Source organism: Megalops cyprinoides, chromosome 6 (assembly GCF_013368585.1).
Source record: "Megalops cyprinoides isolate fMegCyp1 chromosome 6, fMegCyp1.pri, whole genome shotgun sequence".
Lineage (NCBI taxonomy): Eukaryota > Metazoa > Chordata > Actinopteri > Elopiformes > Megalopidae > Megalops > Megalops cyprinoides.
Window position 1 is genome coordinate 11,992,488 of NC_050588.1, and position 13,229 is coordinate 12,005,716.

Sequence of the window (13,229 nt, forward strand, 5' to 3'; positions counted from 1 at the left end):
GAAGAAATGTGAGCAAGGTCTACAGAATGACTAGAAATGATTACGTCTAAATTTATCTTACCTTATCTTAATTGCCATTGTGTATGTCCCTGTGTAGATCTTGCAGGTGCAAGTTTCTTTAAACTGCTCTTTAGAATACCTGACAGGTTGTGTTTCATTCATTAGTGTGCTCAGCAAAAGCAGGCCCCATCCATTTCCTTGGGAGCCCCTCCCACTTTCCTCAATTCCCTCAGGGTCACATGATTCTCAGCAACAGGTTCTGGCATTTGCAGCAATTACACTGCAAACAAATTGGCAAAGGGTGTGCTTGTGGCAGCTGTTCTAACAGAGAAGTTTTACTCTGACAAACCTATACACTGGGTAGTGTGTTACCAGGTAAGTGAAAGTAAATTCACAATTTCAATCAGCAGGGACACCACAGCAAAAACCAGCACAGACTCCCTGGCGTTCGATTAAAATCATTAGATCTTTATTTACAACATTTTACAATATACAGTTTCACAGAAACAGCTCTCTGGCCCCACTCTTCCAATCTCACAGGAAAGCAGACAACTCCTGCTCTTCACACTGCGCTTGAAACACGATTTTTCTGAAAAAATAACGAAGGGAAAACATCGTCCTTTTTGGTAAATCCATTAACAGTAGAATACACAAAGAACACGGTATAACTGTACAAACACCACTAAAAAGCACCTGTCACCTTTTGTCTGAAAACCCCTTAAAAATGTCAACCCGGTTTATGTCCAGTTATGTTACTGACAGCTTTCAGAGTCAATGGAAATGCCCACCGACACTCAGCAGTGTCAGTGAAACGTGAGTGAGAAAACGTGAGGAAAGAGAAAACGGCAAAATGTAAAATGCATTTTGTTCAAAATGTACGCAATGAACTGACTGCTAAAAATGTTCTTTACAAAAGCAAGTCCAACCTAAAAATGGCAGCATTTATCTTCCAACCCAATTAAACAGATTCCTGCCAATTCATGTGTGATGCTTTAAATATATGTGTTTTATATATACACATACACACATATATATATATATATATATATATATACATATAAAAAATAGCACACACAGCAGTGATAATAGGCTTTGCACATGGATGCTCAGATAGTAATCCAAAGATATAATCTCCCTCGCCGCATAAGAGTCTATGCTGGCTCTTCCTAATGACTGCGCGACAAAGAGGAGATTGGAATACCTGAAAGCTCAGCTTGTGGGAGCTTTGAAGATGCCAGCAGGAGGATGCGTCCTGAAAGGCGCATTGTGACAGCGTCACCACAGACAAAAGGGTGACGGGATTAGACTGTGTGGTCGTCACCCTGCGCCCCTTCCCGAAAAACAGAGGAGGCAAATCCCATTCGTTTTCTCTGCCTGCTAATGGTGGCTCAACCTCTCAAGTGCTACAGCGGAGAACGGCGAACCTCAGACAGTGCCCTCCCCCTCACTCACACACACACACACACACACCGTTTAAACAGTCCTCACAATAGGTGCTCCCATTTTAGCTTGTATACACTGTGCATTAGCTTTCTTGCTAACTCGTTACTGTGATTGAACAGATCTAAGTCGTGCTTTTTCCTGACTATCCACCACTATATTTCACTCCAAATGACTACCACTTGTAGCCCAGTGATGTGGAAAAATACTAAACCTGTGTCTACAATTAACTGCCTTATGTTCTCAGCTTGCCTTAAATGCATTCTGTGACAGGTTCTATGCATTGGCTTTCCCATCGTTTCTGCAGCAGTGTGGTTCTATAACAAACCAACAACAGGGACTCAAGCCCTCATCTCTTACAGATTCGCCTGTCCTCCTGACAAAACTAAACGCAAACAATCGTGAAGATGACACACCTCAATTGCCTGAAAAAAAAAAAAAAAAAAAAAAAAAAAGCACAGGGGAACAGCGTGATATTTGAACGTGTTAATGCTAACGCTAAAGGTGTTAATCACATGGTGAAACAGCATAAAGCATGATGAAATTAGCAGTTAAGGGCAGCTCAACAGGCGTCCACAGGTGGAGAACCCGATTCCCACTCTCCAACCTCTCCCCACCCAGCAACACGAGTCTGGGCTCCCGGTGCCCGATACAGCAAAAACAGGATTGCTCCGGTCAGAGTGGAACGATCACTCTTCGCTCCATCGCAGACTGAAAACATCCAATTAGAGACATGTGCATTGTTAAAGTCCATACAAAAAGAAAAATGTTTCAGTAAAACCACCAACAATTTATTCAACAATATCAAATTCTCCATTTATGATACTAATGGCAAAGAAAACAACAAGAAAAACAAAAGGGCAGGATGGATATATATGAAGACAGCCTAGGCTGTTTGAACAACGCAGGTCTGCACGTTATGTACATAAAAATGTCTGATAGACAGGATGTACCTCTGAAGTTCCGAGATATGGGAGAAGTTTGTGACAAATTTTCTCCTCCTCTTAGAAAAAAAGTGCACTGTTCACCACCTTCTTACCGTTAGGTACCAATATTTATGTCCGCTCTGGGTCGAGTCACATCCCGCGTTTTCGGTGTCCGTTCAAGACATCCGTCTATAGTCAAAGCTTATTGGTTTAATGCTATAGTTTTAATGCGATCTGTAATGATTGCCTTGCACGCAACGTTTTTGGGGGAAAACACTCTGCACTGATTGGTGCACTCGAACATGTGGGTAATTTAGCCTTGTTCGGGGCAAGTCCGTCTTGTCCATCTCGTCATACCCCGCCCTCAAGGGTACAAAAAAAAGTCTTGTTGAAGTTCTGTGGGCGGGGTTGGTCAATCCAGGAGGTGTTTCCTGGACCCCATGCGTGAACGGTTGGAGCGACGGATGTCAAACTTGGAGTCCCTGCACCTCTGGCAGATGTACGTCTCGGGGACGTTGGATTTGCGGATTTTGGCACAAGAGAGGTGGATCCAGGTGTTGCACTGATTGCACTCAATCATGGCCCGACCGGCGAAGGGCTTCATGCAGAAGCACGTTACCAGGTCCCAGGAGTCGTCATCTGTGAGAAGAGAGAGAGTAAAACACAAGTGTTACTCTTAAACGAATACAGGAAGACGCACTTCTGATTCACCACCACTGAATTCCCAATTCCTTCTGCCATGAGCAGGAAAGGTGTGCTAAATGATGCTTGTTAACCTGGAGGTGACCTGTTTCGTAAGCTATGGCTATGGACTGAACTGACATCAACAGTTCAACTACTTTAAATGGCGGCGTGTCTTAACTGTACCTGAGTCGACCATGATGTCCTCGTCATCCCCAGAGCCGTCTTCGTCCCGGAACACCACCTGCTTGCCCTGCCGGACCACAGTTCTTTTCCCAGGCAGGCCCTCCATCTTCACCACCACCACTTCCTCCTCCTCCTCCTCCTCCTCCTCCTCCTCCTCCTCCTCCTCCTCCTCCTCCTCCTCCTGCTGCTGCGGCTTCTCGTCCCTGGCCGCTGCTCTGGGTTCGAGCTCCCTGCAGGGCTCCCAGCAGGGGTGCTCCACGTCAGACTCCTCTTTGCAGCGAACGCCGAGGCTGGGTGCATCTGCAGGGGAGCGGTGCGCAGGACTGGCGGTGGAACTCTGGGGGCTGGTGCCGGACCTGTCGGGGTCTAGGGTGCACATGGACGGGGAGAAGGTGCCGAAGTCGTCCTGAGGCTCCTCCTTGATTTGGCGGCCTGCGAAGGGAAGCCCCGCCTCTTCTTTCCCCGGCACTGCCCTGAGCTCCGCCCCCTCCCTCTTCCTCAGCTTCTTCTTCTTCTTCACCTTGTCCGTCTTCTGCCTCCCGTCCAAATGGAGGCCGGTCGACTTGGAGCGCTTCAGGGGCTCCTGGTGGTCGCCGCCCCTCTTCTCTGGCCCCTTGAAGCCCCTGAAGTTCTTGCGGCTCTTGGGCCGGGCCGGGTCGCCAGAGGACGGCGGGTCATGGTCACGGTCGTGGTCGCACCGCGGGGTCTCCCAGCCGTCGCTGTCTGCGGTGCTGCCTGTGCTGTTGGGTGGGCTGGAGCTGCTCCTCAGTGGAGCCTCCTGGTGGTAAAAGAAAAAAAAAAAAGAGGAGAGGTCAGTTCAGGCCACAAGACGTTTGTCTGCGGCGGCGCTCCGGTCACGTCCCGATGACCTTTCACGCGAACATGAAGAGCGCGTCGCACTTCTGCTTTTCTTTGTGGCCTGTGGTTCAGAGGCTCTCCACAGCCCGGGGGCAGGGAATCTCAGGAGTGCTGCCGAACTGTGCAGTAACTCCTTTCATTGAGCTTCAGGGCTGACTCACACAAGGCACGCCGGCACTGTGAAGGCATCACCTGGTGTAGCAACAAAGCGCACCGGGGTTGAAACACTTCACCCTCTGTCTGCACGGCCCACTGACGTCAGTAGATTTCAACTCGTCAATAACATCTTGTTTTGTAGGCAGGAAACAAGGTTTTGTGGTATGTAGACTCCCTAACTTAACCATAAATGATCAAAATCAACAGATGCCCTTGACCAAGAGGCAACAGGGTTATAAAATGCAGAAGTTTCAACCCAGACAGCGTATCTACAAGAGCAACAGCTGTCATTTTTACATCATACATACACGTTTCTATTATTAGCCTGCTAGTCAGTAAAACACTACAATACCTGGGCAATGGGCAGGAAATAAACAACTCTGTTGCTCACATAGCATTCCTACATGGAAAGTGATTCAGCCCTTGCATTACGCATTTATACTGAATGCCTCCACTGGTGCGAGGCAAGGCTGCAGATTCATCAGCAAGGACACTCTGCTACACAGAACCTTTCATCTGCAACCAACATGTCTGCTTCCCTTCAACATCAGAGACAAACCACAGAGTGAAGAGTTTTCCCCCCTCAGTGAGAAACTGCATTTGTAGAGATGAAGCAGCAGCATTAAATGTATCAAGGCCGCAATGGTGTTTCACACCCTCATTAGCCACCCTTTTCTAAGAGTGAACACCGCATTCGGTCCAACTGGTACTTAGGCATAGATCAAGGCTAATTAGTGTCTGTGAGGATCCCTTGTGTGTTGTTTGGATGCCTTGCAGTCAGTTGGACATCTTCAGAGGTTCCGTCCAGCTCGTTTCTCCTTTCTGAGAAAGGTTTGTGCTTGTGTAATGTACTTACTTATCCCCTTCGCATCTTCTGTCACATTACAGGCCCCATGTCAGAGTCCTCACCCCAACTGCACCTATCTTGCAGCAGTACAGAGGACTACGGCTGATCTAGGCTCAGACATCCTGTGTCATCTCACATGACCTGATGGTATGGACACATTTTTTCTTCCCACTGCTGAACCATTAAATCTTATTTGTTCACAGTATTCTATTTTTACACTCTACATCAACTACTATATCACTGTTTGTTGCAACTAAGGTGGAGGTTACAGGAATCATAACCTTTTAAGAATATACCTTTGGTAACTTTGTAATTGTGCCATCACTTGACTTCAGAATACACACGGGTTACAAAGCCATCACAAAATTTTTCTTTTTTCAAAAGGAACAGTTTGGTCATTAAACATAAAGCAGTTACCAAGCACCGCCTTCAACTCTCACATTTCCATATGACCTTTTCATGAGCTGGAATTTGCGCTCGTGGTATGGGACATACAGACAGATGATCCAACACCGGCAGCAGGAACAGGAAAACATCACCATCAACCACAGCACATAATATGGCCATAACAAGTTTCCCTGCATAGAGGTTACATTACAGAGAGAGCAATCAATTAATCAACTTCCTGCTCAATATAACTTTGCCTTTTTTCCGGGTCTCTCCCACTGGCCAACCACTCCTGGCACAGATACTGCCACTGCCAGTATAATTTCTACTCACACCCCTTCTGCTGTCATACGACAGCTCAGACAGGAGGGTGTGGTCAGACATCAGAATACTCCCCTGACCTTCGCCATCCACCACTCACAACAATCGGCCACCATCCCACCTCATCTCAGCAACCCACAGTGGTTCCCACGCTCTATGCTGGGCTAAACACAACGCTGTGGGCACTAAAAAATGTAAAGCATGGCTCAGACATAAAGTGATATGGATGAGGCCTGGTGACTGGTGACTAGAATGGCCCTCTTACCCTGGGAGAGGGGCGTCCCTCCAGGACAGAGAGGAGGAGCAGTGGCAAGGCAGCGTATAGGGAAGCCTGGCCCAGCTGCCCGTGCTGCTGCCAATCTGTGGATAAAGCAGAGTAGAACAACAGTGGCACAGAGCAGGACCACGGAACACACAGACACCATGGCCCCCCCCGGTTCCACAGGCCATTGCTCCCTGCAACTATTCCACGGCCTCGTGCTCTTCACCGCCCAATCGTCGGTCCCGTAACTTTTCTTGCTCTACACCAGATCTATGGGGCTGACTGCAGCCAGTGATGAGTTCCTGCATAGCTTTTGCAGGTTTCTTACTTTATCGCTTTCTGCTTCACAGACCTCTAAGAATCCAGGTGTGTTTCGCAGATATTGCCTCCTATGTGAGTGCCCATTGACCGAAGCTGAACCTCTCCAAGTCAGACACTTTACCTCCTGACCCACTCTTTACCAGCCCTAGAACTCATCATTGTCAAAAAAACACCTCACTAGCAAAAACCTCAAAAACCACTGTCAAAAAAACATTACCAGTAAAAACCTCACCAAAAACATTTCCTCCCTGCCAAAACATTCTCACCGCTCCAGCTCATCTAGGCCACTGCAGCCCAAAGTTTTCTCTTCCAACCTACACTGAAATCACCCCCCTCTCCTCACCTCCCTCATCTGGGTGCCAACTGCAGCCTGTGACTTTCTCATAAGGTGGCAGGTGGAATGCACAAATAGAGATTTTCTGGGCCAACATCGATATCTGATGTTTGCCCAGCTATATCTGCACATTCCATTGCAAACACATATATTTAAGGAAGATTGTTTCTTACGCAAGTACTCATGTTTTCCCTAGCAACACAGTCAGATGATGCAAGGAAGATATTATACGGTATAAAATCCTAAAACATTTCTATAATCTGTACTTCCAGCTGCCTAGTTATTTCAAAACCAGTTTATTTAAGTGGACCAACTGCCACAGTGCAGACAGGCATGCAATTATCAAGCTAAGCAAAATTATACTTACCTAATACATTAAAGAATAGCGTTGACCAAATTAAGAGATTGTGTTTGAAAAATCATAGGGCTTTCCATATTTCCAATGTTGTGAAATGAGCCTGAAATGGCCCTGATTACCTATGAGCTGCTTAACTTCTGGGAATGTAAAAGCTGCCTTTTGCCATTTGAAATATGTCTAAATTCACTGCATGTTTTGAATTAATACAGACACAGTAGAACTCCAAGTCATTTTATTAAAGCTAAGAGTGAATTGTTATCACTGAGTGAATGGATATGCTATAGGAAAGGCATTCTGAAAGAAACCACCTGTGGTACGCTGAAGCAAGTTCAATGCCTTAACATACATGAATTCCAATATTTTTCCACTTTTGTCCTTGGACTGCTGCATTATTTCTGGGAGTAATACAATGACCACCACACAGACAGATGTGTAGCCATTTGATTTTTCTTGCCGGAAACAGCTTTTTTCTTCATTCGTTTTTAAGAATGCAAGATGCTCAGCAGGTGACTTTCAGATGGCTAATCAGATATGTTGCATTAAAATTCCTTGGGCTCTTTGCAGAGTGGATACTGGCATATACAGTTTGGTTTGTCACTGTGAAAAATTTCCATATGACTGACAAGCTCACATTAGCCAGCTATTTCCATTTAAAGCTGTACAACACACTCTGTGTGCAACTGTTAATTTTGATTCGCAGTTTCCCTGTATTTGGTGTTCATTAATACTGTGATGTATGAGGTGCAACACTCACAATAATGTAAGTTAATGCAAAAAAAAATGCACACATACGCATCAGCCATAAAGTATTTTAACTATTGATCAGCCGGACACCAGCCTCTAACCAATATATCGATTCACCCCTAGTAAAAATGGGCGTTTTGGGTGTTGCTAGATGAATTTTACCCTAGTCTGTTTTGAATGGTAGCATCCATTGCAGGGATGCATTTCAAAAGAAAGGAATGGAGCTGAGATATGGACAGTGGTTAGTCCTCTGCTGTAGCCACTGTGGTAGCGAGGAAAGACAGGTTTGGAGATGAGGGTGAGGCTGTGATGTAAGTGATGGGCTGTCACTTACCTCCTGAGGGTAGGGAATATACCCCGCATATGCCAACACAAAGGTGCAGAACTTGTTAAAATCCTCCACTGTCCGCCGCCTCTTGTAACTTGGACTGTAGTCCTGCAACACAAATCAGACACATTGTCCACTGGCAACTAGTGTCCAAAAAAAAAAAAAAAAGCATTCATGAATGGTTATTATCAATCCATTTTCCCTGTTTATACTTAAATCAGCTTGCTCATTATAACTCATGTTGGGTACATAAGCAAACATAATACTTGGGTAGATGGCAAAGATGTTGTAAAAACAGCCTAGTGTAAAAATCGAAGTAATACTGCAACATTTATGATGACTGCATTTTCCATTAGCAAACAATAAGGAAACATTTTTATTCCATATCAAGTGCATAGACTTCTTTGCACAGTGAAGCACTTTTAGCTTTTGAATTCTTCAGTCTGTTCTGCAATGCAGAGGCTAGTTTGCTAATAGCTTCAAAAGGACTGGAGCTGCATATGCAATCTGAAAATGAAGCAGCTTCTAAACCAAGCATATGTGTGTATCCTAGGGAAAATGAACCAAAGAGGAACCGCTCTACAAGTACGCCTAGATCCATCACGGCAAGAAGCCCAAAACACGATCATGCCCAAGTTCAATTTGGATTTTCCTTGGTGGCTGGGAAACGCATTAATAATCTGAAATGTGTGCTGTGTCTTGAACTTGAGCTGTGTCTCAAATCATCAAAACTGCAACAGTACATCAGAGTGCCACTGCAAAATCTTTCCCCCCCCACCCAAGAGAGGCACTGGAACTGGCTGAACAAGTGAGCACTTTCCAGAAAGGGCATTAAAACACCGCTCTTGGCCTCCTACCATACTGTGTGAGCGCAAAAATAGAAACTCACAAACACAAATGAACTAATTCTACCAGCTAGAGGAGATATTGTACATGAAATGCTGTTGTAGAAATCAGTAGTGCTGTTGAACAAAGGGATGTCTCAAAGGATATGCGATTTGGCAGACGATTTTCCAGTTAAGTACAGACATGCCCTGTCCATTAATTAACAATGCAGAGGGGCTGCAGCAGTGAAAATCTCCAAGTGCAGTCCACCATCCGCTGAGTACATCACTGTGGAGGACTTTGTACTTAAAGAATCTGAATGAATTAAAACCAGCTACACGCAAGACCACAAGAAATAAATGGTGTCACTTGCATAAAAGCTGAGCATTGAAACAGAGTACTTGCTGCATTTGCAGTTAGAGGGGTGCCAGTCACAAGTGCTTTCTGCTCCATTCCACTGTCCTCTGGTTGTCTTGACGGTGCTCAAACATTATCGAGAACTACGAGAAATATCAAACACAGTTTGGCAAAGCGACTGCAGGGTGTGACAGCTACACTTCCACTTTTTTTGAGAACTGAAAACTCAAGAGCATGAACGCTGGAAGCCTTTTGTGTCCCTTGCAGTGACGTTTCACACATCTGGGGGCATCCTTTCGAGACGAATTCACTCACGCTCAGAAACGCACCTGTGACTCGAATCAGAGGTCCTTTCGCTTCTGACCATGACCAGCAGTCCCAAGGGCACACCTCGGAGATGCCAAACGGCATGTAAAAATGTAAAAGTCGCATGCTCTACCAGCTTGCTCTCAGAGTTCTGGACGTATGAGACCAACTAGTATCCAGTCATTAAAGTATATGTGTGCATATGTGTGCATGTGTTAGAGACTATGATCCATCCTTTATTACAACCTACCAAAACGAGACAAGATTTTCCATGTTGCCAAGACAATGCTCAGAGCATGTCTGCAACTGAGCAGTAATGTGGGGGACAGCATTGTCAGGGGTGAACCTTTCTTTGATGCATGTTTTAAGGGTTTGAGTCAAAGCCCTTCTAACTGGCTCACAGGACCAAATGTATTATTATGATACAAAAAGCATTATTATTACTATTATTATTTTAACAGATTTAAGAGACTAAACAGATAATTTAGTCTCTTATATATTATGAGTTACTGAGCATTACAACATCCAGAGTAAAATACAGATTATAAATACCAGATTGCAATACAAGGTACAACGAAGCGTCAGCACTAAGTCATTGTATTATAAAAGGGGATTCCTCGAATAACAGAATTTCTCTAATAATACTTTTATGTTTGTATGACTTTTGTATAACAGCAACTCACACAGTACCAGTGTTTACTGAGTAGAAATTTACTGTACAAAATGTTCCTACGTTAAGGTTACACATAGAATACATTGCTACTCCGAACTTAAAACAGTAACGCAATGCTTCTTACATGGAGTCGGAAATTAATGACCTAATTATCATTACATTGCGGAAACCAAAAAAATCAGAATTTGGGGGCTGACAGTTTTCAGTAGTCCAACATTACAGCTAGCTCTTGCTAGCCTACTGCAAAGAAAAAGGGAGCCACGTGCCATAAACTGCTAACATCTTTTCACGGCGAGTAGTTTGTTAGCTGGCATTAATGAGCGAGACCTGTGTTTTGAACGCTTTCCACTGCTGTCAGAATTTTACTGTTCACGTAAATTACCCAGATTTTCACACTCCGTAAGTTGCTGTTTTACAGTACTGACTGCAGGTCTACTAATGGTCGGCTAACGATTAGTGGGACGCGAAACTTGATTGACTGTAGGCTTTAGAACGATATCCTTCCTTGCTGCTGGCTAACACAATCTCCTGTGTTAACCGCAAGGTAGCAATTCTGATAGCCGGCTTCACCGATTTGTAGTACAGCTACCATCACAGATTACAGCTAAAGTACGATTATGGTAGCAACACGACAGTTCATAAAAATGCTAGCTGCCGATCCTGCTAAGTTTGCAATAACGGTCTCCTTCCGTAGCGAACAAAACTAGTTACCTGACTATGCGTGTGAATTTGACAAGGTACAATATGATTGTACAACAGTAATGACATGTTATTGGCTTGGCTAAAGTTACCAGCGCTGCGGCATTCTATCTAACGATCTCATCGAATATGTTGACGACCAGCTAGCCAGCCTGATAATATTTCACAATAATAAGATAACAAGAAGCTAACTCACAAGCAAGAAAGATTACATCCAGCTACGAACATGAGTTAGGTAGCTAGATAGCTAACGAGCCAAGACGAACACAATGTAGTCTCACGTAGCATATCTCGCCAGCCAAGTTGATTTACTTTTAAAATAACCTTCAAAGCTAGCTTACCAGTTACCTAAGTTAACATATCGTTAGCCAAAATCAAACCTGTCTAGTAATGCCAGCGATCTAAACAGCCAAGAGATGGCACGTCGCTGATTATAACTCCCTAATTCATTTTAGATCATTTGGCAGCCAACGTACGTAGCTAGCTACCTGACCATTTTGTTTACTGTCAAATTTGTTTGATTGTTAACGTTGACGAGTCCACTCCAACCTTTTGCTAGTTGTTCACCTAGCTATCAATCAAAGAAACAAGATGGCGATTTTACGTAGCCAGACTAGCTAGGTAGCTAAACTGCTACTCCGCCAAACTACCCACACTGCCCCCCCCCCCCCCCCCCCCCCCTCCCCTCCAAACCACGACTGATAAACAGAACATTCAATGGCTGCTTTTTGTCGGGATTATCCGATTTACTATAGGTGTACGCACCGCAAAGTCAAAATAGGGTTGTCATCGAAAGAAACAAAAGATTTAAATATTATCTAATACTTTTTGACAGTCGGAAAACAAGATGGCGTAGCTAATGTGTAATAAGAAACCAGACACCAAATGATCATCAAATACTGTTGTGAAATGTTGTTAACAATAGCAACAAACAATTGGATGAACTACGCCAAGACTGAAAACAACTTTCTAAAATCATTGGAAGGGGTTTAAAATATCTAACCGATTCCATCCTGCCTGCTGCTGTTCGAATATCTATTTTTGGTGCTAAGGGTTAGCTGGCTAGCAAGCTAACTAGACAGTTGGCTACCCAAAAAGTATAGTGCACAACATAAGCATGGGTGATTTAAACGAAGCATCTTACCTCTGAGTCGAATGTATAGGATGACGGTGTGTCCATTTCTAAAAGCAGATCGAAAAGAAAGGATTGATCAGCGAGAAAAGATTTAGCCAGCGCTCTCGCTAAAATAAAGCAAACTCAGTGCTGCTGGTCTTCCGAGACAAGCAGCACTTCTGCAATCTAACGTAATGTCAGACGACAGCAATCTAGCCATCCTAATAACACCTAGTAGTATCACAAAAATAAAACATAGAGCTAGTTATGTCCTTTGATTAGTTTAATGGAACCCAGCAAGCGTTACTTAACATGGATTGTCAATGCATTCGGTCTATTTCTGGATTCTTCATACAAACCGCTCGCGTCGATAGCAGATAGCTAACGTTACCTTGCTACCGTTATCCTTTGTTCAAAACCACAAATTTCAGGAAAATGACGACAGAATGAATGTGAAAGCACGCCAAATACTTTCACACTCTACCCTACATCCCAAACAAGTTTCAAACATCAATTTCTGGATGTACGTCGACGTAACAAGATAGTCAGCTAACCAAAACATGGCTAGCTAGGTTTCAAGTTAACTTGACTTGTAGGACATGCAGTTAGCTACCTAGCACGCTAATAACCATACCAGTAAGTGAACTCCGTCGCAAGCAAACATACGTTTTTTAAAAAAACAAAATCCCTACGTGTCAAACAGCTGTTTCTACTATAACTGGCTCGCTACAGGATAGCAAATAAATGTTATTTAGGTGTAAATCTGGCTAAGAGGGTAGCTGCTAGCTAGATGCTCGTTAAGATTAGCTCCCTGAGTATCTTAGCTAGCTAGTTAAGTTAAACAGGAGTTTGAAGCTACCTCTTGATTCCCTGGAAATATCGCTGTTCATCACAAGTCACATAAAAAACGGTAATCCAAAATCGGTGCCCTTTCGGTAAAGTGACAACTGTGACCTGTCGACAAATGTTCGCTGCGTTAACACACTAACTATCTGTGCGCCTTTCTGACTGTATCCACCTAGCAGGAGTAACCCAACCTGTGACGACAGCAGCAGACACGGGCTACTCCATATATTTGCATATTCATAAGGAGACCGAGCGTGTTG

At 44.2% G+C, this 13,229-nt stretch overlaps 1 protein-coding gene across 1 annotated transcript; it reads right to left on the reverse strand.

Moving 5' to 3' along the window:
* Positions 1–1,885: 1,885 nt before the first annotated feature.
* phf13 (PHD finger protein 13) lies at positions 1,886–13,123 on the reverse strand. Its single transcript, XM_036530757.1, has 6 exons — positions 12,983–13,123; positions 12,154–12,191; positions 8,156–8,257; positions 3,403–4,011; positions 3,234–3,339; positions 1,886–3,005 (listed from the first exon to the last, which is right to left on the reverse strand). The coding sequence occupies exons 1-6, from the start codon at positions 13,011–13,013 to the stop codon at positions 2,779–2,781; spliced, it is 1,113 nt and encodes a 370-aa protein (XP_036386650.1). The 5' UTR covers positions 13,014–13,123; the 3' UTR covers positions 1,886–2,778.
* Positions 13,124–13,229: the final 106 nt, after the last annotated feature.